Source organism: Sebastes umbrosus, chromosome 14 (assembly GCF_015220745.1).
Source record: "Sebastes umbrosus isolate fSebUmb1 chromosome 14, fSebUmb1.pri, whole genome shotgun sequence".
Lineage (NCBI taxonomy): Eukaryota > Metazoa > Chordata > Actinopteri > Perciformes > Sebastidae > Sebastes > Sebastes umbrosus.
The window spans coordinates 16,520,235-16,547,732 of NC_051282.1; the positions used below are offsets into that span (position 1 = coordinate 16,520,235).

A 27,498-nucleotide genomic window follows, 5' to 3' on the forward strand; every position below is an offset into this window, starting at 1 on the left:
AATGCAATAAATGTGATAAAGCAAAGAGGAGAGATATAGATCAAACATCTGTCCAATGACTAGCAAGTGCATAGACTAAATAAAGTCCTGTCTGGCTTTTTTGACGTAGAGGATGATCTTGTTTGAATTGTGTTGATTCATTTACTGCATTATCAAACTTTTGATTGTTTTAATGTAAAGTTACAGATAAGACGTATGCTGTGTGACGCGGTGGTTATACTACACATGCTGGTGAGGGAGCTTTGCTTCGGCACTAGATGGGATTTCAAAGACAGGACTGTAATAAAGCACAACGACATAGCTTTCCATCTGCTGTGGCATTTAAAACCTGCTGATCGCAGCCCCTCTGATACGACACAGTCAGAAAATCCAACTGCTCAGTTCAGCTCCGCTTCTCTCCTGAATATTTAAATCCTTTAATGCACAGAGACATCAGCCAAAGCCTGAATACCCTTCAATTGATTCCTGTTGCAGTATGGGAAAATTTACAAGACATTTTAAGACCCCTCACTTATACCCCCAATGCCCTTATCCGGAGAACAGTAAAAATCAAATCAGATTTATTGGGATTTCACCCGCACAGGTTCTCATCCCGTGGCCGATCAATCACTTGTCGTGTATAGTTAATGTAGAGACGCGCATGTCTTAAATATGTCTGCATTGCAATGGGCAGAAGTGAAGGCAGACAGGGGGTCTGTGACAGAAACCAATATCACTGATTGAATCTGTTTGATGTGCCCGTGTATCAGAGGTCAACAGTGTTACAGCTGGCTCAACACCAAACAGAATAATGGAAACAACAAGGGGATAACTTTTACTGCATGTAAGTTTACTTAAGTAAATGAATGAATGAATGAGTACCAGATACCAAGCACCACAGAGGTGCTGGTGTACCAGCGTGGAGAGAGAGAGAGCTAAACAAAAGGGCCTGTCTTTATAGATTCAGCCCACTAGTCAGCACAGCTGGCTGCCAATCAGATGATAAACCTAGAGAGTCTGAGCAGGAAATACAAAACAGCTCATAAAGATGGCACTTAAATGTGATATTATTCATGCACACACGTGAAAGGGCATCAGCTGCAACATTTTCCGGGCCTTTCTTATTGCAAATGTACAAATTGTAGTGTTGAACTATGTTGGCCCAACGCATTAGCCTCTAGGTTGCTGTTGTTAATATGTTGTAGAAACACCAAAAGGGTTATGGTCTGTGTAAATAACAACAGGCTGCAAGGAAGAACCAATGTTTAGTGGGACTGTATGGCCAAACACCAACTCGGCAGGGCTGGAGCCAAGTGACTCTTGTACAGTTTCAAGGACCGCAAAAAGGGTTTTCCTTAATCTGACTCTGGACCACGTTCAAGGCAGTAAGTGTGTAACATATACTTCAGGGTCTGGTTGAATCTCTATAGGGCTCCTTGGCTCTCAGGATGGTAAATGCTGGAAACCTGTAGAAACCTGATCAGGGTCTGAAATTAGCACCCGCCAAATGTGGGTAAATTGTTGGCAGTGGCAGATAAAATCATCAGGCAGGGAAAACGCTCAACAGGAAACACCAAAATAAAACAGAATGTAACAGCAGAAACAGATGAATCACACATGGTTTAGACTGAAAAGCCATTGCAGTTTAACTTTAGGCGCATCTTGGTAGGAAAAGCTGCTGGACACTGGCTTGGTCTTATACTTTTTTATATGACAGCATGAGGCAGCTATTTATCACATGGCCATTATATAGAAAATTATACCATAAAGCATAGAGCAGTAAATCAACAGACAGGTTTAGAGATGGCCAACGGCGAAACTCTCTCAGATTCACTGCAGGAATTAGGAACCCTGAAACCTGACCTTCAGAAAACGAAGAAACCACAGATATTTATCCAAGCGAGTCCAAAAAACAGACAAACGTGATTGATATGAGTTATAACTGGTGTGTCAGTGTGTTGTTGCGTGCACCACTGAAGCATCTACACCCTCACTTTCCACCTCGCTACGTCAGAGCCACACTACCTCCTGCAGTGACACTGAATGTTGGCATTCAACGTAAATTTGCGCAGCAAAATATATTCAATATGAACGTTAACTGCCGTGTTTGCTGGGTTGTTTTAAATTAGGCAGATTTTATTCCCTGTATTACAAGTATCACGTTTGCCAACAACAATAAATTAAATGTAGGGCTGACCCAAATACTCCGAAGCTTCGACCATTGCCATGGTAAACGACAAAGGATTGACATATGAATTGGATTTTTTTTTTTTTGTTTCAATGTAAGTATGTAAAAATGAAGGATAAATCCACAAATAGTCAATGAAATAAGGAATAATAAACTATGCTGCACCGCAAAGCTTCGAATACCTTCCAATAATTCTCACCGAAGCTTCGAAGCTTCCAAAAAATTTTATTCAGGACAGCCCTAATTAAATGCAAACTAGAATTACCGCTTTGCGGTTGTATGCCTCCGCCAACCAGTCAAGATGCAGTTTACATCCATGTCTGTCCCAAATGTCATTACTTCATAATTTTAGCCTATTAGACATTTGTATAAAATTGTCATAATTTGCCTGTGAATTCTTGAGTTATGGCCAAAAACGTGTTTTGTGAGGGCACAGTGATCTTAACCTTTGACTTTCGACCACCAAAATCTGATCTGTTCATCCTTGAGTCCAAATGGAAGTTTGTGCCAAGTTTGAAGAAATGCTCTCCAGGCGTTCCTGAGATATTGCGTTCAAAATGGGTAAATCTTTTGTTCGATTAATAATGACACAGGTGTGATATTATTGGACAGATGATTTAGTTTTATTGCACAAAGGTTTAAAAAGTTGATTTAGATATTCTGAGGCATTTTCTGAAATATCTGTCCACCATGACCTCCAGATAAATATTGTACCAGCTGCACGTGTATTGGACAGTATTTTAGATTATTGCCAACAGAAGTTTATCTTTTCAAAATATGACCAAGTTTGTCTGTTTGGTCTTTGTGTTTAATCAGAGTTCCTGTAGTATGGAACAGCATGCCTTAGCAAATCTTAATTCACACTCCTAGAGTCTGTTCTCAACTGTCCATTGTCTTTAACGGGTATCACCTTTATTGTTTTCTCTACATTTTATTATTAATATCTTAGTATTTATATATTAATTTCACTGTTCAAGGGCAAGTAGCTAATTTACTCCTTGCTTCAGTCCAGCTGAAGTGAATGCAGGACATGAAGAGAGACATCACTTCAGTCAAACCGTTTCATTGGCAGATGATCTATGTGAAGGGCAGTGCCAAACATTAAAACAAAAAGAGATCTTACCAAACACTCAGATTGTGACTGAAATAAACAACTGTGAGGTTCTGGGATTGTTAGCAGCACATACAGAGGAGTGCAATTGTTTGTGCATTAATATTTCATTAGATATCTGCAAACTTAACAGCATGAATGCAGGAGTTGTTTGTGCACTCAGCTGTCCCACAGAGATTTGCTAAATTCAGCTTTGGCTCCAGTATTTGTTTCCTAAATGTCTTAGCATCAGATGTCCTGAGTGAGTAGCTATCATGCAACTATATGTCGAATTTGCTTGAAGATAAACGTTCAAGTTCATTTGTTTACTGCTACTTGTAGGGATATTAAAATGATAAAGCCTGCAGTTATTTAATGAACTGGACTGGATAAACTATATATTATTATCCATGCTGTCTTTCCCATCCTTTTCTGTTTTTCTCCATAAAGATGAAACAATTATACAATTACAAATGACAATGGCATGTGACTTCAACATCCACTGAAGCTTCTGCGCCGCTGAGCAGACTAAAAATAGTTCAATAGTTCATTCCCATCCTGACCGAAGTGATTGTTTTTAAGAAATCTTGTCAATAGTGAGTTTATTGCGTCCCAAACACATTTTCTATCAACGACAGGACGTCGTTAGTGTCGAGCCCTGACGGTACTTACCGTACTGTGAGTACTGTCACTTTATCAGAATTTTGGTATCGACTTGGTACCGAAGTACCGGTTCTTATAACATCCCCAGTATCCTCGTCGCTCCACACAGATCTGATGTAACATTCCTCACGTTAACACATGAACTAACACAAATGTCATATTTACATCCAGCTTTCTACATTGTTTTTCAACATTTGAGGTTCGGCTGGCACTCAATTTCTCACTGTATCTTGTTCTGCAATAGTATAACTGTTTTTCCGACTGGAGAATTGGCGCCTCCTACTGCTTATCTTGATGAACTAACTAACTAATAATCGCTTAACGGTAGTGGATGGAAACAAGCATTCATTTGCATTTTCTTTTGCCGATTTTGTTGAAATTTGGTTAAAATGTATGATATATTCAGATGGAAACAAGACTAGAGGTGAATGTTTATCAGCCTTACACTGAAAAAAATGGTACTTTGGATCAACCTAAAAAAACTACTCTAATTTGTTACAGCTAAATTTATTAGTTTTTCTTAAAATGTATTTATGATTTGGTTGAAACCGTAAATTATGATTTAAAGTAAATCAAAATATTTGTTTGGCCAAAGTAAAAAAATTACATTCAAACAAAGTAAAACGATTGTTCATTATGAGGACCATACACTATTTTTTTACTTTGTTACAACTTAATTTTTCATTTTGGAAAACCCTAATATTTACTATTACATCCAAGTAGAGTTTTTTTACTTTGGAATAAACTAATTAAAACACTCTAATTTGTTACAGGCACTTAATATTAGCATTACATTTATCTGAATCTCATGGATATTCAATCACTATTTTGAGAGGCATGCTGTCACTAGTCAAAGTGTAGGATAAGTGGAAATGTTTGTGGCACTAGATAAAAAGTAAAGGTCAAAGGACCTCACAACACTTATCTGGATTTTTCATTCTGATATGTTAGGCGTTGAACTGAAAGAACTGACCTTAAGCTGACCTTGAACCAACCAACCGTCACTGCCAACCCTACAGCCACAAATGTCACACAAGTGGCAAAAAAATCTGCCGTGCTGTACTTGCTTTTGGTCATGTTATTGGGACTTGTTATTGGACATTAAAACCAACGTTGTTTTGGCATGTTTTTCTCTGGGACTTGTAGTAACAGTGCAGTCTATTTGTTATCTGGACTACTGCGATTGAGAAAGTGGTCTTGCCCTGTTAATTAAATCCATTTGCATTACTCAGCGCCGGGCCATGTGGAGCTGAGCCACACTCAGCCTCATGAATATAAAGACCAGTTGTTGTCTTAATGTGTTTGAATAGAACTCTAACAAAGCTAACAGGATGCTTGTTGTGTTTGTGACTCTGCAGTGGCCTATAACTAATGTTATAAGCTGTTCAAATGTTTTAGAGGAGCAGCCAGATCATTCACAGAGAAATTATACACTGAGGACTTATTTGGCATTATTTCAATTTGTCTTGTGGCTTTTGCATTCTGAACAAATGACCAAAGATCAGATGGGGATAGCATTGGACAGCAGGGGTTGTGGTTTTATTTATGATGTTCTGGCTTACGATCTGATTCGGCATTCCCCAAATGATCGGTCAGGACCTGCAGGGGAGGGTCAGAGATAGATGCTGGGTCGCAGAGATACCTTTGATTTTGGCTCCAGATATTGTTTTTGTCGGAGATGGGTCACAAGATACTTAAGATGAATCACATTTAGACCAGTGGAGAGAAGCTTTGGATATACTACAGCTTGGAGGGGAAACTGAATTCATAAAATACTTTTGATTTGACATTGACTCAAATCTGTGGACACACGCCAACTATGTCAAACTGGGGGTATGTTTGGCTCGTCACTTCTTTCTGCTCTCACTGTGCTTACGATAATGATGAATCTACAGATTAGTTAAATGGCTGTGGATTTAAGGAGATTAGCCTGGCTGTATTTTTTTTTTTTTTTTATCAGAGCTTAGTTAAACATAATCATACAGGTAGAAGCAAAAAAGAGACGTGACCATCATAATTATGTGGTGATAAATGAGTCCTTACTCTTTGTAATAGTGGTGGTCAAATATCCATTCTCATTCTGGGGTAATATACAGTGAGTTGTAAATTTGTTAGGTACACTGATTTAATTCATTCATTTAAAATAATTAAATATTTGTAAAACAAATACCACATTTATGAAGCGTATCATATCCTCTATCTTCATCTCAATGCCTTTACACACCGAGGGCGTAACAAATAAACGACTCGAAAATGTGAAATACTCGCCTGCGAATATTATATGTCTCGGGCTTTTATTGTGAAAGGTAAGAACGGAAAGATTGGATCTGATCTGCGTTGCCTTTGTCAAGGTTGAACGGAGTAACAAAGTTTACCGTCTTGGTTTGTTTCACGAATATAGGCACTATCATTCAAGTTCTATTGTGAAAGTATTCAGGGCACGGTCACACATGTGTGAATACAGGCGAGTGACCATCGCCCGCCGAGGCAATATTTGCCTGACAGTTCACCAAAGTTGAAGTCCACGCAAATTCAAAGATGCAAATTTGCCTCACCACCGAAGCAAATGTTTTATTGTCCTTTCGCTCACATAGAATTGAAGTGAACGGGAGGCAAATGTTAATTCCGCATGTGTCACCGTGCCTTCATGACAAAACAACAGTTCAAAAAAATATATAATGCACAAAAAAAAGCTCCCGATGTGTAAAGGCCTTCAGGCTGCTGCTTGTGTTGCATTGTATTGAAAGGTGTTTCTAATATTTTGATAAACCACAATAATGTCATTGGGGGTGGATACATTTTTTTAATACACAATCTCTCATCCAATGCATGCTGGGATAGGTTACAGCCCCCTAAAACCCTGAACAGGATAAACTGCATTGAAAACGGACTGATGGATGAACTGTAGCAAGCTGTATCTTATAAACTTCACACAGGTGTTTTCACTTGCGAAGCAGGGGCTGGCAAAGGCTCCACCAAAGCAACAAATATTGAAGGAAACTTTTTAAGAATGAGAGAAATTCCCTTGAGACAGCAATAGGGCCAAAGAGATTACTGAGAGGGTTTGTTATTTTATACTGTTATTTTGAAAAAAATATATATATATATATTAAGGAACAGCTTGGATGAAGGCAATTTATTTTTCTTAAGAGCTATTAAATTGTCACGCATATACATTGAAATTGATTTTAACAATTTTAATATACTTGAAGTTTGCACTGTGCATCTGTATTATCTAGGAAAATACAAGTATTGGATCAGGACTTGGTATTGGCAGATGCTCAATATTAACTGACTTAGTTTGGGATTGTGGGCAAAAAATCTTCATCAGGACATCCCCTAAAAGAAACCTATGTTGACTGTTGATAGAAGACAGGAAATAAACAGCAGTCGGCCCATCCATCCACATCGACTGCCTCCCTGTGAAGTTTTAAGGGGGTACAACTAGACAAGAGTCATAATTCACAAGGCCTCTGGAAATCCTTGTAAGTTAACCATAAACATGTTGTATTTAGGCATTAATAAGAAAGGACTGATGTTGTTTTTCTCAGGAAGACAGCCATGAAGTAGAAGGACAGTGTTAACCCCTTAACACTCCAACGGTCGCTATTCTGTCTTTCAGACGTTGCTGCGGGCTGCAAGCTAGTTGAGTCTCCCCTTTACAGCCATGCCCACTTTATGATAATCACATGCAGTTTGGGGCAAAAACCATGCAGTTTTTTGAATGCAGTATAAATGTGTAATATTTGCCTATTCTAAAATGATGTATTTGCATATTTCTGCATACTGGGGTCCCTAAACAGTCTTGAATTACATAAATTGGGTATCTCTGTATAGTTGATACTCTTGTGGATCCAATGAGTCCAACTGTATTCATGTGTGATGATTATAATCATCAATAATAATTTTGAAACGTGACCTCACTGTATATAATGACCTGTGGTGACCTCTACAGCCACAAACTTGAGACCTAGGGCATTCAGAGGAAGGATGGCTTTCCTAGGCAGATTGACAATGAGGGGGTTTCTGAGCAGTTTCCACAACAGAAGTGCTCGCCATCCAATCGCCAAATTTCTTGCAGAAATCTCCAAATGTCAAAAGTTTTGGAAACCAAATTACAGCATGGCTTTTTCTATGGTGTTCCTCAAGGTCTTAGTGTCTTAATGTTCTATTTTGGAGGGATTACTGATCATTTTTATCAATGCTCGAGTGGTAAAAAAATGGTTAAATTTAGCACAAAATCTGTGTAACAAATGGTATCAACCCCAAAATTTCTGCAACGATTTATGAGACATAATAGAGCATGGGAATGGCCATCATATACTTCTATCATCATGTTTTACACTGTTTCACCCTTTCGCAATTTATTTAAATTGATTAATTTATTAATTATTTTGTATTTCTTATTAATGTCTAGAACAACTTGACACACAGTGCTGAGCTGCATCTCAAATTAATCTTCAGGCTCCCAGCTTTCAGATGATGTACACCACTTCAATGTGACATCTACTGTTAACGTTTTATCCACTCCTGAACATCCCCTGTCCTCAAACAGAGGGTGGAATGGATTGGGTTAATAGAGTCTAATCACGTTTCAAGCCAAGCATTAAAACAAATATTGATGAAGCATTATCATGGAATCATTTTGTACAGCGACGCAGCAGATCCTCACTGGAGGTCCCTGCTGGTTCTTTGTTCCAATTAGCTATTTCACTCATTTATATACTCACTTCTCTTGTGACTTTGCTTCTGTCAACTACAGATCATTGTAGCTTAAGTGGCTGGGAGATACAAGGCGAGGTGTTTACATTGGTTTATGGAAAAGTCATATCAATTTTCCTATAGTTTACCAATAGAGGTCAATAAAGGTCACAGACGACTAAATGGCTCTTGGAGCATGGCGTAATTTCAGTCCTAGAAGGAGATGCTCTGGACGGTTTGGATTGGTCAGCAGTTTTACTGATAATGACACGGAGGAGGACGGGTTTATCGGCATGTGAGCCACAGATGCAGCAGGCTGCAGATGCATGGCTGAGTGTATTGATCAAGTAGCAGAAGACGGGACAGGTGCCGGAGTTAAACAGCTGCAGCAGAGGCGTCATGCCCAGAATATAAAAGCATGTCATTAAACACTGCGCCGATGAGACCTCACTTCTCAGCCAGATGTATTTACCGCGGCGGCCTCGCGTTAATGAGCTGGATCAGGAATCAGTTGGAGGACTCTGCGGCTCAGCGGCAACTCGTCAATAGATGGCAGCTTTTTATCTGACTTCACAATTCGTATGGTCAATACCAGAAGATTAAGTGGAACTTTAGTTTACAGGATATAACAAGATGAAATTTGGAAAATGCATTGTGGGGGAAGCCTGGTAAAGAAAAGGCATAGAAATAAAAATGTAGAAAAATGGAAATCACACATGCAGTATGAAATAACAAAATAAGGAGGTAAATTATACTATAAAGAAAACCAATATGTGAAATTATAATATACATAACACACTGTGCTCATATTCTCATCAATGCGTCTGCAAAGGCCATACATACTGAGCAGGAAGTGCCAACGTGTGCAAGAAATTCTATTCACCTTATCAACAATATTCAACACACAGGAGCAGATAACATACGTGCAGGCTGAACATGCAGATGTACCATTTGCATTATTACCTGCTCAGTTTATCAAAACGTTCAGGTGTGGAGGCACCGCAGATTAAACCGCAAAGGAGAGAAAATCATTATGTGATGGTGTGATAAAGGTGAGCAGTTATTTTAAATGCAGCCTCTATTTGCTCTCTTGAACGGCAGCTAATTCTGTAAAGAAACTGCTTCCACCATATGTCACCCACTAGAGGGGGATAAGCACATCTTAAATGTTTGTTAGTCAAACAAAGGTTGTTAGTGAGAGACTACTACAGGTTTTTCTTTGAAAATGTAGTCTCATATTAAGTTTTAGTGAATCTAATCTCTCATTAGATTATTCTTACAAATTTTCACATCATCGTTGGAACAGTGAATAGGAAAGTGGTCAAGCCATTTTGAAGTGATTTCTTTAGTTACATCACTTTTCTATGTTCCCTTGTACTGGTACTGACTTTGTCAAGAGCCCAGCAAGAGAGGTTGTAAGAACTACTTCAGCTACTTAAATAATCTGCCACTGGGAGATAGGACTGCAGTGTGTGGGTGTGCTTTTATTAATCATGTTGCAGGGACATGTGTCTGTTCAGTCACATTATGGGGACTAACCTCCCAAACCTCCCCAAACAGCATAAACTGAGAGACTTCCTGCCATCTCCACACCTTCTTTCCTCAAACCATAATCCCTATAAATACACATTAACTTGGTGAAAGTTTGGTTAAGTGACTTAGTCAGCACATTTTGTATTGTAAGTGTATTAGGGCAGTCAAAGTTAATGCGATAATGCATTAAAGCAACTTGCTATTGGAGGTTGCGACTGAGCCCATTAGTTTTACTGGGTTCAGATTCAAAGCTAGAGAAACTAGAAACTATGAAACTAGAAAACCTAAGAAAATCCATTGGTACAAACCATGCATGGCTGTTTTCAAAGGGGTTCCTTGACCTCTGACCTCAAGATATGTGAATGAAAATGGGTTCTATGGGTACCCACGAGTCTCCCCTTTACAGACATGCCCACTTTATGATAATCACATGCAGTTTGGGGAAAGTCATAGTCAAGTCAGCACACTGACACACTGACAGCTGTTGTTGCCTGTTGGGCTGCAGTTTGTCATGTTATGATTTGAGCATTTTTTTTATGGGTTTCTCTTCCCTTTCTTTTTAAGGGTTTCTGGACAATATTTGTCATTGTTTTTTGTTGTTAATTGATTTCCAGTAATACAAATATATACATACATTTGCATAAGGCAAGCATATATGCCCACTCCCATGTTGATAAGAGTATTAAATACTTGACAAATCTCCCTTTAAGGTACATTTTGAACAGATAAAAAATGTGATTAATTCGCGATTAAATCACTATTAACACTGGACAATCATGCGATTAAATATCTTAATTGATCGACATCCCTAATGTGTACACAGAGAGTCATTACTGCTGCAGGTGTCTGTTAGCTTGTGAAAAAACGCGAGGTATATTTTACACTTTAGCTTGAGAAATGTAAAGCCATTTTCTCATATGGACTCCGGACAATGTCCAGAGAATCGGTCCGCATATTGTCCCCATTGTTCCCCATTCACACATGTAGCACACAACTGAAGATTATCCGCATGAGGCAGGAAATGATGTAAAAGTAACTCGGTCACGTCGCCGGTTCGTAATTTGGTCATAAACAACCAAGTCTCTTGCCATTCCTTGAATCCGTCTGACGATTTTGGCGTTGGCATTTACTAACAGAAGTTCCCGAATCTCGTCAGCTCTCCAGTTAGATATTTTCATTGGCGTCTTCATGTAAATGACCCTTCTTCTTCTTCACCCTCGAATGTTTGTTTTCTTTCGGTTTCCCCCATGATAGAAACTTCAACATGCCCACTTGCATGCCGTGGATTCTCCAGACAATGAGCGGCTCCATTCACACATGGGCTCAATTGGGCATTACATGGACTTTATACAAGGGAGTTGGCAGGGTAAAGTCAGTTTCATGTCCAGTCTGAACAATTTGTTCGATTGCATTCTCACATACAGCTCCTCCAGATAAGTTCAGAGTTGCAGTGCAGTGTAAAAGGGGCATAATAAGTCATGTATGTTGTTCATTTAGTGCCATTTGCCTTATTTGTCTTCTCACAGTTTTAAACATTAAGACAGGAGTTTCTCAGTACAAACACACTAATACTATATTTACAATAGCCACTTCAAGGGTGGCCATTCAAAGTCAAAATTGCAGTAAAAGTGCACATGCTTGCATAAAGGATTATAGATGGATTGTTATGTGATTGCTCATCACCTGAGCAGGTGGTTGGAGACACATTCTAGCCAGATGTTGAAATGTTGAAAATGCATCTTTACAGTTAAGTGTCTGTTGAAATAGCCACTTTCAGTGTTGTGCCTCCGTGATTAAGGCAAGTGATAATTACACTGAAATGATCTAAACACTGGAATTATAGCTACATAATTTGCCAATCCAACAGGGAGAGCAGCTCCAGCAGTTTGAATTTTAGAAATCCTACATATAATGTATGATGCTAGCTGTATGTGATCATAGCAACCACTGAACAACCTTTGTGACATAGAAGCATTGTCATTATTTGTACAGAACACGAAACATACAGACATCAGTCTGTTAGTATTCAATAACTCCACATTTTCACTGGTATTGTTAGGCACTTCATCAAATACAACAGGGGGGATAAAGAGCTCTGAAGTGGCCCAGAAAGAAAAAAACACCAAAGAAAACTGAAAGGTCCCTGTTTGCAATTAGTGAACACACTGTATGTACTGAAGCTTCTGATGCATACAGTTCAACAAAAAGGAAGAAGACAATCTTTTGAATGGCTATATTTGTTACAGATAAACTGGAAAAAAATAATTTACAACTCCAAAAATCTCTGTAAATCTGTAATATAGCAGGTTAATCTATCATGAACTATGTCTTGAATTGATATTAGGGCTGTCAAATTTAACACAATAATAACGTGTTACCGCAAATTAATTTAAATATAAATAAATAATAAATAATACAAATATTTGAATAATTGATTGAGCGATTCAAGTACATTTTTAAAAAAAAAAAAGTCAAAATTCTCTGATTCCAGCTTCTTAAATGTGAATATTTTCTAGCTTCTTTACAGTAAACTGAATATCTTTGAGTTGTGGACAAAACAAGACATTTGAAGACGTCATCTTGGGCTTTATGAAACACAGATCGCCATTTTTCACCATTTTCTGACATTTTATAGACCAAATAACTAATCCATGAATCAAGAAATAATTGACAAATTAATCGACAATGAAAATAGTTGTTAGTTGCAGCCCTACTCGCCAGTTGTATATCCTCCGTAGTGGTGCTCCGCGACCAACTCTACGTCTGCTTGGAATTGCCCGAGGTGAAGGTGGCGCACCAAAGTAATCAGAATTTAGATTTTTGCTATAATCGAGCAGCCCTACTACATGTTTAGGAAGTGTTCGATCGATTATGTTGTTACATAAAAATGGAGTACGTTTGTAAGAAGCGTACATGAAATGGGTCGTACCAGCATGTCTATATATAACATAAGGATAACAGGGCTTTGGTAGTAAATGATATCACTCCCTCCATCACCAGGTACAGTGTGACTCATGCTGAATCCAGTCTGTAGCAGCGCCATGACGTAAACGGCAACCTGTCCCTTGCTCACAGCTCAGACGACAGTATGTAGTTTGTATCTGTTACAACCAGGCTTCAGAGCCAAATAGACTGTGTGTCGTGATGGATGCACCGAGTCATGCATCCTCCACAGTGACTTTTGATCCCCAACATCAGAGTGAAGCCTCCAGCCCTTGTACACACAGGAACACTTTTTGGAGGATTTAGCCCAAGCAGATGAAAAGCCTCTTTATATATATCTGTGCAGTTTACAGGTTCTGCTGACTTTTAGTTTCAGGGGTCAGGGCCCAGCAAATCTGCAATTCAGCTGCGTGACAAAGCTTAGCTGACTGCACTATTCAAAATCTAAATCTTAAAGGGATAGTTTGGATTTTTTAAAGTGGGGTTGTATGAGGTACTTATCTATAGTCAGTGTATTACTACAATAGATGACGGTCGACACGCCCCAATTTTGGCAAAAAAGACAGGAGTACCAGCACAGGAGCAAAGCAGAGTACTGCTGTGGACGGGGGCAGCAACAAAATCTAAAAAAAGCCAACTAAAAAAAAAGTTTCACTTTATATATACGTTATATTTAAAATATTTTCACAGCTTTACCTTGCTGTCAGACAGCAATTTCCGACGAGGAACTAAAGCCATTATCTATGCTCTCTTCAAAGCCACAAGACAAAAACTTTAATTTTACCTCATATAACATGGGAATTGCTGGTCTACTGCTGCCTCGATCGGTTAGTTTGGTTGTGTTATTGTGTGACTTAGGTGTTTTAACGGGTTAGTTCTGATTCACCAAAGTCACACAATAACACAACCGAACAAACCGATCAAGGCAGCGGTGGACCAGCAACACCCGTGTCCTGCGAGGTGAAATTACTGTTTTCGTCAATGGAGTCTTGCAGCTTTGAAGAGAGCATAGATAACGACTTCAGTTCACAGTCGGAAAGAGCTGTCTGAAAGCGAGGTAAAGTGGTGAAAATATCTTAAATATACAGTAGCGTACACTGATATTGATTTTCTAAAATACATTTTGCTGCTGCCCCGGTCCACAGCAGTACATTGCTTTGCTCCTGTGCTGGTACTCCTGTCTGTTTCTCCAAACTGGGGGTGTGCCGACCACCATCTACTGTAGTAATACACCGACTATAGATAAGTACCTCATGCAACCCCACTTTAAAAAAATCCAAACTATCCTTTTAAATAAGTTATATTGGATGACCCTCGTTTCCCAAGTTGGTCTCTGTAGTTATTTCCTTGGTATTAGAAGGTATGTTGACAATAAAAAAAAGCCTTGTCACAAAGTTATTGATGACTCATTCCCTGTTTGCTTTAATTCTATATCCACCACCCCGGGATTCGACCTTCATATATCTGCCTCAGCTGTTTCCTCGCCTTGATTAAACACATGGGAGGTCGGAGCTTTTAAGCATTTTGACCACGTACGTAGCTCCCCATCAAAGACATTAACCCCAAACTATTCCACTGCTGTCGCAGCTGAAACATTGCGAATGTCATTGAGAGGAATGTGGCAGATGCCCTCTCACGGTGGGGACTAATCAATTTATAAAATGATTTATGAGCCAGCGCCTACCTGGAGAATCACATGTAGGACATAGCATGTACAGCTCCCCTGCGCACGTGTGACGTCTTTTATGTGGATTTCAGTGGAGTGACATGACTGGATAGACAATCACATGATAAATATTCTAGAGATGCACCAACCAAGCGTCAGTGCTCCTCTCCAGCCCACCTGTTTATCTGCCTGCTTGCAGTGTTTTCTAAGGGGAGCTCATGGCTCAGCCCCACACAGGAAGTAGAACATGGGGAGAACTGCGGCACAAAGCTACACTGAGCCTCGTGCAGTAGCCAAATCTCTTGATAAGTTTATACACTACAATCAAGCCGTAGGCCATGACGCCTGGCAGGGATTACCAAGGGATTACAATATATTCACCCCACTGGGATTCCATCACATGGTGGATCAGATCTCTGTGACAGGGGACCAGTGTGCAACACTCCCTCAGGGCCACAGACACTACTGTGACAGATTTGACAAAGAGCCTAAGTCTGCCTGACAGCTCAACACAAACCGCTGTCTGGCTACAATGTGCATGTTAAACCAACGCTACAGGGTTTGACATCACGGAGCTCTGCCATGGTGTTTCTCCTCCATTACCTTCCAGAGGGCAGGAAGCAAAGCAATTAGGGGTTTTGGAAGAAATTAAGACAGTTTGGCCAAGAGTTACTGGTTGCAATCCAGTCCATTAGTGATGCAATGCTGCACAAAGAGCTTGGATTTCTTGCAAAAGGCCAACTTGGGGATTTCAATCCCTTTGTAAATATAGCCTTTGCCGTTTGAATAATTCAAATGTCAGTTTCAAAACTAGACAGGAAAAACTTTCTCAAACAACTGACAAGTCATAATAATGACACTGTAGATGTCAATGAATCAGCATAGCCAAACCCAAGCATTGCAGACCTTTTGGCAGATTAAGTTTGAATGCTTTGGACCGCTGAAAAAAATTAAGCAACAGCTTCGAAAAGTAATGTCACGAGAGAAAAATGATAAATCCTCTTGTTCTCCATTTGTTGCATTAAACACTGGACACCATCTGTTGGGTTGGACCGCTGAATACAACAGCAGCAGGGTGGCAGCTGCCACCCTAAGACGCAACAGCCTGGCCACAGCCTCATGTCGCACGCTGACACACTCTAAAAATACTATTCTGGGCTCCGGTAATGGGCTCTTACACTGTCTTAGTTATGGCAGGCAGACCAGCACACTGAGCAGAGATGAAGCTAAAAGGTCATTAATCAAAATAAGCCAACTCTAAACAAAAGGCAGTTTGGTTGCCCGGCCAGGAGGGATTATTACGTATTATCACAACATTTCAGAAAAAGGCAGCAACTGGTGCTGCATTTCTAACATGTCCATCCTTCTGCTGACCCCTCCCTCCACTCTGACCCCTCCTCCAGGCAGTAGGTGACTGAGATGGGCGTTCGTCTAGGCTGCTTGAGCGTCTCCCCGTGGTGGCCGCCGCCGCTGCTGCTGCTGCTGTTGCTGTTCTGCACCGTCCCCTTCTGTTCAGGCCGGCCCTTCGGGATTCCCACGCCCTCTGTGAACGTAGCGGTGGTGTTCAGCGGCTCGGCCTACCAGTCAGAGATTAAGGGGCGGTTAAGCCGGGAAAACTTCATGGACCTGCCTCTGGAGGTGAACCCCATCACTGTGCTGGTCAACAACACCAACCCACGGGCACTGCTCACCCGCATCTGCGACACCCTCTCCACCAACCGCGTCCATGGAGTGGTGTTCGAGGACAACGTTGGCTCGGAGGCCGTGGCGCAGATCTTGGACTTCATTTCCACTCAGACGGCCGTGCCCATTGTGGGCATCAGCGGAGGCTCTGCTGTCGTCCTCCCATACAAGGTCAGTATGGAGGCTGGGTCAGGGACGGTCGGTAAATCTGACTGAGGCTTTATTTGTGGGACCGTCGTAGAATATAATTTGAAAGTGATCGAACTATAGCCATTTAATTCACATTTCAACCACTTGCATTTGCATGAATTATGCCCTGAAGCTATATTTCAAGCCGTCAGACTGCATTGTGGTCTAAATCAAAAAATTGCACTCTGGGTAAACAAGGCCACTTGTAACTCTGAGGAGCCTGATTAAATCTCCATGTAATTTCTTAATGATGTCATTCATAGTCAGTAACTCACATAAGATACTGCAGCTAAACAGAAAGCTGTATGAAGTAATGAGCACAAGAAATGACAGGATGAATACAGATTATCAGCAACAGTAGAGATGCCACCAGCTACAGTCCACATCTGGGTTGTAAATCGTACGTCATTTTCCTAATGTTATGGGCTAAATGATAGACTTTCAAGTTCATACGCTAACGGGGGGCAAGCCAATGGCTTTTCATCATTTCTCGCCATCATCCTGGTTTTGTTACCGCTATAAATTCTGAGCTTTAGGAGACGCAGTCATGTGTGGAGCAACAGAGGCAGGTTATAATATCTCCAGACAGATCATTCTGAGAGACTTTTGTTTCATGTATGCAGAAACACTAATAAATCACATATCCATGATGAAGCAAGTCCCTCTCTTCGTCTTGAACAGTCTACTGCAAAACGTATTCAGATATCTCTAGAGATGCAGACTTTTCCAGTCCCAATACCGATACCTGAGCTCTGGATATCGGCAGCCACATTAAATACACCCACAGTGTAAAACAATTTTATTAATTTTTTGATTAGCCACACTGTCTGCCAAAACGTTTTTGACAAATACTTTAATTTTGTGCTCAAAGTGCATTAATATTTAAGCAGTATTTTAATGTAATGCTGGTAAAGGTGGAAATAAATTAAATAAATAAATTTAAATAGTTCGTGGTTTCTAAAAAGGCTGATCAGAAGAGACGATCAGATGACGCAAAACACACAAGACAATTTCTCTACGCACCGCTAAAATGGCTTCACCAGAGTTGTGAGTTGTGTCTTTAAAGCTCCTTTCACAGAGGCTGTTCAAGGAGGGGATGTTACGCCATTATCCCACCTCGCAGTCCTGTATAAAAGGTACAGACACAGAATGGGGGGCATTGTTGCTCCGCCACTAAGCCGGCAGCGGAGGTAGTAAAAGAGCCAAATGGACGTTTGTGTAAAAGGGACAGCCAACATGGCGGGACTACACGCACACACACTAGATGACGCTGATGCTGTTGTGTTACACGTCCCGTCGGCATGCTAAAAACACAACTAGGGCAGCATTATGCAAGCTTTGTTTGGCTCAGTGTAAAAAAGTAAAGCCGATGTAATGAGGGGTCTTCTTTACAGCAGTACTGCAGGATCTCAGGCAATGTCATGGCCCTTTTCAAAGGGGTCCCTCGACATCTGACCTCCAGATATGTGAATGAAAATGGGTTCTGTGGGGACCCACGAGTCTCCCCTTTACAGACATGCCCACTGCATGATAATCACATGCAGTTTGGGGCAAGTCATAGTCAAGTCAGCACACTGACACACTGACAGCTGTTGTTGCCTGTTGGGCTGCAGTTTACCATGTTATGATTTGAGCATATTTTTTATGCTAAATGTAGTACCTGTGATGCTTTCGGGACAATATGTGTCATTGTTTTGTGTTAATTGATTTCCAATAATAAATAAATACATATATTTGCATAAAGCAAGCGTATTTGTCCACTCCCATGTTGATATGTGTATTAAATACTTGACAAATCTCCCTTTAAGGTACATTTTGATCAGAAAAAAAGTTGATTAATTTGCAATTAATCGTGATTCAAAATTTTAATGGATTGACAGCCCTACTTAACACACAATAATGTTAAGAATAGTTAAATAAATATACGATAAATAGAAGGTTTCAAATAGGGCCTGTGATCTGTGATCGTATTGGCCGATACTGCTTCCAGCGATTGGTGATTGGCTACAAAAATCCTGAACAGAGCAGCCTTAATAAATCATCTGGCGGACTATGAGATAAGTTGCCAGGATCATGGCAGAGGAACACATCACAACAGAAAATGTATGTCATTTGACTTTGATTTTCAGATTTCGTTTTTGGCCAGGTGCTCCACACTTTGACTAAAGTTGGACGGATTAGTCAATATTTTAGATATTCAATCAATCAGCTGAAATAGCCTGGAGCAGAGTCGGTGGTAATTACAACGCCTCAAAAGCAAAAATGGAATCGTTTTAATCTCAATTCCACTCAAGGTACAGATTTATTTTCTTGGGAGCAGTCAAATAATCACACAGAAGCCCACACGTACAGCAATCTGAGTGCTAATTACATCAGCCATAATCAGCATTAGATAGATGGAAAGCCGCAATAAATGACTTAATGATTAATAAATATCAGAAATACCAATGTGCTCAGGAATGCATTATAGTTGTGCTAGGTTCAAGAAGCAGGAAATTAATTGGGAAACTTTGTCAAGGTCAGACATAAAACATGAATCCCTCAAATTCCTGTTCATTCTAACTGATACAGTGAGGTCAAGTTTTAGTTGGTCACTATATAAATTATAATCTGTGGCCTCGAAAGACTGTTGAATCATTATCAGTACTATATTAGTACTGTATGCAGCCATAACTCTCAGGTGAGGTTAACAGCTCGAGAGATGCTTGTCACACCTACGAGTCATTAAACTGCCTTTAGAGTTGAAGCTGGAAGGTTTAGCAGCAATGATCCATCTATTGGAGCATGATCACCCACCACAATAGTCTCAGCCACAGAGACCAACTATAATCCTTTCAGAATGGCTTTTTTTCTGGTGACATTTCAGCGTCTTCTGCAGAAGACGACACAGAGCTCGGCATCACAAAACAACATAACATGGAGCAAAATACAGTTTGAAGCCCTGCGACAAAGATGATCTTTTAAAGATTTAGAGCAAAGTAAACTTTGCACATTAATAATGATGAATTATTAAATGCTACATGATGCGCTTTGAAGACATTAATCAAACAAAAGGACCATCTGGAAATGATCTAATTCATAAAGTGCAGAGGAAATTTCCTCAATTTATTTTCTATTTTTTGAGAAACAATGAGACAATAGTAAGTCTCCAGTAATTCCCTTAATTCATAAGGGTTTATAGACAACTCCCCTGTCAGTTGCATCCATTTCAGAAAACATGGCTGATCATTGCCATCAGCATGTCTTCTCCAGGGTAATAAAAGAGATGTCACTCAGCAGTTAGCGCCTCCTGCTGCTCATTTGCCCTATTAACTATTCTAACTTGAGGACAGCAGCAGCAACTCAATCATAGTAAATTACTAAATAAACACGTGTAACAAGAAGTGAGCGTAATGGCTAGGCTGACAGCTGTTGAAATTAAAGACTGCTTTTCATCAGTAATTAGCCAGTGACGGATGTTTAGACCATTAATATATGCTGTGTAGTGAATGCATTAAAGGTGCCTTACAGAACAGTGAGTGCATGCATTATTAATGTAGACAGCCCCAGAAAGCAAATGTAATCTCCTGCTACCCACCAGGCCTCTGATTGACACGTACACCTCCCTGCCTAACCTGATCATTTCATACTTTTTAGGCAAATAATTTCCCATGGTCTTGGGCCCCCATGCAGTCAATGTTCCATATGTGGTTTTGCATATTTTGTTCCTTTAACTATATGTGTTTTAAATTTAGAATGCTGATGACCATTTTCCCATCTTTCAGGACAGCCATCAAACTGCATAAGCTCAAAACTTGTTTGAGAGAGGTGTTTTATGGTAGATGAACGTTATGTTACTGCTGCATAGTAATACGGTAGGTCTATTTTCAAAGCTCACTCGAGCTGCAGTAAAGCGTTATGTTGGAAAATCCAGGCAAACAATAAGCAAACATGGATAATGTGGGGAAGGCTTATGTGAATTTGAAAGTTTGTTGAACTGAAGCAAAATTCTCTCAAGCAAAGTCATTGCAACATCCCAACATGAAAGGCTTTTCTAAGACCTTACCATGTGACTATAATGTTCCTTTAAAAAAATGAAGTAAATACAATCAGAGGTGGCTTCAGCTCTGTTGATTGGACATTTCAATCTCCATCCTTCTCCTGAAAAATGTCAAAATGTCATTGAACAAAACACTGAACCCCAAATGGTCCGAATTTTCTGTGTGGAAAAAAATGTCTGACAAATTAATGTGATGTAAATGTAGTCTTATGTCCAATATCTAAGGGTATGTTTTGGGTAAATGATCAGTACTAGTGCAGCTTAAGCTTACACAGTTTGTATTTAATGGGATAAAACATTGCAAAGTTTAATAATCAAACTAGAATTACTGCAAAACGGTTGTGTGCCTCCGCCAACCAGTCAAGTTGCAGTTTCCATCCATGTCTGTCCAAAATATCATCACTTTATCATTTTATCAGATTAGACATTTGTGTGAAGTAGGGGTAGGCGATATGGAGAAACCAAATACCTCAATATTGATATTGCGACGATATTGTAGGGTTGACTACTGGTGTTTTTACAAAATATTTACACAATGAGATTTTTGATAAATAATGATCAGTAATGTGGATACAATGATTAAGTGGGTAAAGGCAAATAATAGAACAGCAAGAACAGTCTGGTAATATTATAAAATGACATCACTTTACTGTAATGCAGCCTTTAAACCAGGAAAAGACAACATTTATGCCATATCACAATATTTTGATATCCAAAATGTAGGATTATATTGCTATTATATTGATATATTGCCCAGCCCCAGTGAAGTTGCCATAATTAGCATAAGAATTCTTGAGTTATGACCTAAAATGTGTTTTTCTGTGAGATCACAGTGACATTTGACCATGATATTCTAATCAGTTCATCCTTGACTCCAAGCGGACGTTTATGCCAAATTTGAAGGAATTTCCTCAAGGCGTTCCTGAGATATCACGTTTGTTTGGACGGACAACCCGAAAACATATTAGTTAACGTCTCCAACCACAAACACTTAAATGTGGATATAAGTCACATGAATTCAGGCATTTCAGATTTAATGGGAAAAATACATATATGATTAATACTGCGTATAAATAAATATACCATGTAGAAGTTTTAAGATTGCTGAGCCCACTTTACAAGCAACATGCTGCTTCAGTTGGAAAAGGGCTGCCAATAGCAGGCTGTAGGGAGGTAGAGAGAGGGGTCTGTCAGCATTATTGCCAAACATCCTAGGGACTACTGTAGATAACATCACGCCAAGAGAGCTGAAGTAGTGGCACTATACCTCTGGGATCAGTTTATCTACAGTAATTATAGTGGAGCATATCACAGAATCCAGATGGCGGAAGTCCAGGGTTTTACAAATGGAAAACAATGGCCTACCAAGTACTAACGCAAAGAATAATTTTTTCAAAATGAGATTTAAAGTTAAGGTTTGAAGCATAAATTTATTCTATTGGTCATTCTATTACTCAAAATGTGACATGAGTACTGTCAGCAAAATTATTTGTCTCCAGTCAATATTTATGTCACAATGTATTAAGATAACACCAATAGTCACCTATTTATGCTATAATTGGTCATTTATACATATTGATGTAACAACGTGCACATGACAGCTGCGTACCAGGTACACAGAGATGCGTTTGTTCCAACCCTCTTTGAGTCTTCTTCTAAACAATCAGTGATGCCGCCCCGTCGATTGATTTATGGGACGCTGTCAAAGGTAGTCAACAAGGCAATGGAGCTCATTCATTTTTCATGTATATCTCTGAGAGCCGAGGGTTTGATCTTTCTGAAAGTGACAGCGTAAAATTAGGTGATAAACTGATTCCTGTCCTCGGGACATTTTAGTTTGTTGATCGGCAGCATCAGAGTTATCCTCTCCGTTTTCTATCCCAATGAAGAAAAGAAAGGAAATAACGACGAGCAAAAGTTCAGAAGGATCTAATGATAAGAAGAAGACTGGAAGTATGAAGCAAAGTTCACCCCACTAAGAATATTATGTATTTATGCATCTATAGAGTTAGAACCCTTGCAGCCATATGTCAATTTCACATGGACAGAAAATCGAAGCTACATACATCACTATTGCCAGCAGATCAATCAGTTCCTACAGGCCTGATCAATGTGCAAACAGTGGATAAATCAATAGCGTTAATCATGGCTGACAGAAATGACTGATATGTTAGTGAAGCCCAAAGAAAGCTGGACCTGCACCTGGTTTAGAAACTAAAATACGGCTGCTTCTTTGCCAGGACACAATAAGCACAGAGCTCCAACAAGTCCTCCAATCTAAACGACAGAATAGATACACTCACCGGCCACTTTATTAGGCACACCTGTTCAATTGCTTATTAACACAAAAAGCTAATCAGCCAATCACATGGCAGCAACTCAATGCATTTAGGCATCTAGACGTGGCGAAGACGACTTGCTGAAGTTCAAACCGAGCATCAGAATGGGGAAGAAAGGGGATTTAAGTGACTTTGAACGTGGCATGGTTGTTGGTGCCAGACGGGCTGGTCTGAGTATTTCAAAAACTGCTGATCTACTGGGATTTTCACGCACAACCATCTCTAGGGTTTACAGAGAATGGTCCGAACAAGAGAAAATATCCAGTGAGCGGCAGTTGTGTGGACGAAAATGCCTTGTTGATGTCAGAGGTCAGAGGAGAATGGGCAGAGTGGTTCGAGATGATAGAAAGGCAACAGTAACTCAAATAACCACTCGTTACAACCAAGGTATGCAGAATACCATCTCTGAACGCACAACACGTCGAACCTTGAAGCAGATGGGCTACAGCAGCAGAAGACCACCCGGTACTAGCAAGGTGTACCTAATAAAGTGGCCGGTGAATGTAGTTTGTCACAGCTCTCCAAAACGACCTAGCGTTTCCTAACCTGCAATGTCTATGATTAACAATTGGCTAGGTTTAGGCATCTAAAACTATTTGGGTAACATAAGAGAGAGATTTTGTTTATATTACAGAGGCTGAAAGTGCTGGAACTGACTTTAAAGTTTTGATTCATCACCACCTGCAGCATGAAAAAGGGACACCAAAATAGATCATTAGGGTGATGACAAAGCATCTCAGTTAGACAAAGAGGTGTAGTTTTAACTGAAAATCCTTCCTAGTTTTGTGATAGTATGGTTGGAAAAAGTTTTCAATCAAATCTCTGAACAAATAAATACATGAAGTGATCTCCTTCAGAAGTATTTACACACTAAAAATGGGTGTTTTAATTCCATAACAGAATCAACTTCTTCTCTCATTATGTATTTAGTTCAATATCCTGACCTAAAATTTAAAGCATCCTTTGAAGCATTCATTGTGCGGTCTGACAGATCACATCCTTGGAGCCACAGCGTTGTAAAGTGGACAAAATGTAAGTCAGACACGAGCACAACTCTGATTGTCTTAGCAGGAACATGAGCCCGAGGCTTTTCTCAAAAGTAGAGCAGTTCTTTTTTTTCGCTGTCTGCCTTCGCTACGTCCTGAACTCGCTCGTCTCGTCCTCCACCTCCACCTGCTGCATTTTAAAACCACTGGCACAGTTACAGTGTAACCTGTCTAGAATGACACAGAGCATTAATACAAAGCAGCCGGAGGGGAGCAGAGAGGCAGTACATATGTATATGCAGTGTAACTATAACTCAGATGTCAGGCGGGGTAATGTGGTATATCGTGACAAGATGAATTATATATCAGCGAGTACTGTACGGGGGCAATCATCGATTTTGTGTAGTTTCGAGTGAAAGAAGTCCTCACCTAACCAAGTGCTGCGAGTGCCGAAACATGACTATAACAAAGTCTATTAATGCTTTAGTTACTATGAGTGTATATTGTAAGAAAAAGTAAGTTAAAACTGATAAACTTCTTTGATTTGATTTTGTGAGATATTTCAATTATTACCTCAGAGAACTAAAACTGACTTAATTTTCTTGACTCAAATGCAGACACCTCCATGCTTATTTGCATATTATTTCATTTTTGCTCCACACCATATAGACAGTGTCATAATGTTGGTTTTTGAGTGGAAAATGGCCAGGGAGTTGTGTGTCTGTTCCTGTGTGACGTCAGCAGCACAGGAAGGCGACGCCAGGGCATTTCCTGCTGCGCGGCGGAGGCAGACATATGTCGCAGCAAAGAGCCGTGGCCAGAAGTCCCTCTTTATAGAAGGACAGAGAGAGAGAGAGAGAGAGAGAGGACCAGAGGAACCGAACACCACATTGTGTTCCATATCTTCAGATCTAATTTCACTCACTGCCACAACACATTCACCGCAATACATCATTTAATCATGGCACCAATCTCTTGTTTCCTTTAGATTTTTGGATGCACGCCACTTCTATCAATAGGAATCCCTCACCTGGGTCATTCAAATAACCTTCAGCTATCCAGTGAGACTGTTGGTAACACTTCATTTTACAGGTCCGCAAATTTCATGGTACTTAGGTGATAATTAGCAAGTAACCTATTTGAAGGTTCTTTGGAATTACTGCCAAATTACCCCAATATTTACCTCACAATTTACTTTATTATAAACATTATTTAATAATTATATTCCGCTATTTCCCCAATAGCTGGTAATTTATTTAATACATTTCCAGGAAAAGAATACAAAGTGAATTGATATGCTTTATTTCCATGTCTGCTGATAAATAGATAATAATTAGCAAATAACTTATTTGAGATTTCTTAAAAAAACTCCCTGAATCATTACATTACCAGGTTACATTTGTGTAAACAATAAGTCACACAACGGTGAGATTTGTTCCTGATCGGAAGTGTCTTCTATTACTTTTGGTTTTCCACCTCCGATGAAGAGCACCGCACAGCCACTTCTCAAGCCTAAGGGCCCTATTTTAACCATTATATGCTATTTTAGCATATAATTATTGAATAATGTTTATAATAATTTGATGTAAATATGGGGTAATGGCAGTAATTCCAAAGAAAAGTATAGGTTACTTGCTAATTATCACCTAATTACCATGAAATTTGGGGACCTGTAAAATAAAGTGTTACCGGACTGTTGTAGAGCAGGTTAACTCCGCTGTTTGTGTATTGGTCCTGTATTGGTTTCAGTGATGTATAACCAGCTGTGGTTCAGAGATAATCACCGCTTTACACTCTCATTTAACTCCAACTCTGTTTCAAAGCATCTAAAAACTAATCTTCTGGCTGCATTCATTCAACTGGAAGATTTGAGCACAACACGCTTGACTAAATGTTAAAGGGGTTAAAAAGTGAAAGTTGACTATGTAGACTGACGGAGTTTCTGCATCTGTGTTGGTAAACAGATATGAGTTCTTCTTGTGTATATTTTACCCTTGTGAATGTAATCTCAGCCTTGAGAAGCTAAGCTTTCCACTCAATGGCTGTAATCTTCTTTGGGACTGTAGACTATTACTGCGAGCTTCTGTGGACAACACTGTGGAAGCTTACTGGCTGAACAGAGTCATTGGTGATATCCATTTACATTTACCCCAGTCATAATGTAAAACATAGTATTGGGCAATATGATCATATCTATCGTGAGATGATGGAGATTTATCAACCAGTGGAGATTTTACTTTATCGTTTCTCCAGTCTCTCTAATATCTCTGGTTTTATTAGATTCATGGCAATTTTGGATTAAGAGGATTTCCGTATTATTGTGGTTTCAGTATCTATTGTGATGTTGAATTACATTATACCTAATAGAAAATGTTATTAACTTGTCCCACCTGGACATACTGTACAAATCACCTTTCAGGGTGTCCTTCAGGGGTTTAAAGTGGAGTCGAGGAAAATATTTAAAACTATATAGTAACTACAGATCCTGACAGATCAGAGACTAAAGACAGATAACCATAATTGTTTCTACTGGCCAACTGTAAAGAGCCGGCTGGACATGACATCTGAACAGAAAACCTATTATTGAATTCATCAGTCAAATGGGTTTGAAAAATTTGCATTATCCTCACGTTTAAGGCCTTTGAACACTTGTTTTTTTAATCACTTTAATTTAATCACACATGGAGTCTGATGCGTTTTATTATTCTCTTTGTTGTGAAAATCTGCAATATGAGATTAAATAATGGATAGTGCTAGTCCCAGACGGGGGGAAAAATTAATGACATTAGCAAGAAACCATCGTTTAGCTGTCTAGAGCACAATCACTACTGTCTAATCTTCCCTACATCCTTTGTTTTGCGATCATCCCCTAATCCAAGCTGTTTTGCAATCATCTTCCACAATCTATCTTTAAAGTCGCATCTCTGTATTCTTTCATTTCTTTATCGTAACGTGCTTTGTGCTGGGATACGTGCATCACGTTTATCGGTCCTGTCTAGAAGGTAACCCGTGAGTTGGGGGAACTCTTGCAAGATGGTTAAGGTTAGGCATTGATCTTGAATAGTTGAGGTGAGGATAAGCCATCGGGCAGCGGGTCTCGCAAGAGTTTTTGTAAATTTCTTTGCAGATTTCAGATCAGATTTTGCAATTTGTGGGTTACCTTCTAGACAGGACCCAGTTTATCAGATGACAATTGCACTGACGGTGGCTCTGAGAGGTCAAATACAGTAACTGTCTTTTGGCTTTTGACGGATGATGGACGAAAGAGTCGGTGTGTAAACGTGATTGACCCGACATGCCAGCACAGCATATTTTCAACTGTACAACAACTTTGGATGAAAAATACGGACTTGGTGTGCAAAGGCCTAAATTATATATGGAAGGCCAAAATAGATAAACACCTTTAGCTGACTTAGTGTGAACGTAATCTAAACAAGAGTTCTAGCCGCTAAGAGTTTGGTGACTTCAGCATTTGTCCGATTCACCATGTTGAGACTAC

At 39.7% G+C, this 27,498-nt stretch overlaps 1 protein-coding gene and 1 long non-coding RNA gene across 5 annotated transcripts in view; one reads left to right on the top strand and one right to left on the bottom strand.

Annotated features, from left to right (window-relative positions):
• LOC119501437 overlaps positions 1–27,498 on the bottom strand; it is a 152,858-nt gene that overhangs the window by 70,512 nt on the left and 54,848 nt on the right. The window lies entirely within an intron of this gene.
• grin2ca (glutamate receptor, ionotropic, N-methyl D-aspartate 2Ca) overlaps positions 1–27,498 on the top strand; it is an 88,863-nt gene that overhangs the window by 11,870 nt on the left and 49,495 nt on the right. Inside the window, exon 2 of one of the 2 annotated variants that reach the window (XM_037791772.1) lies at positions 16,167–16,617. In XM_037791772.1, the coding sequence (XP_037647700.1) occupies positions 16,183–16,617 (435 nt within the window). In that variant the 5' untranslated portion in view covers positions 16,167–16,182. The remainder of the gene's footprint in view (positions 1–16,166; positions 16,618–27,498) is intronic. The other variant, XM_037791773.1, reaches the window with a different exon arrangement.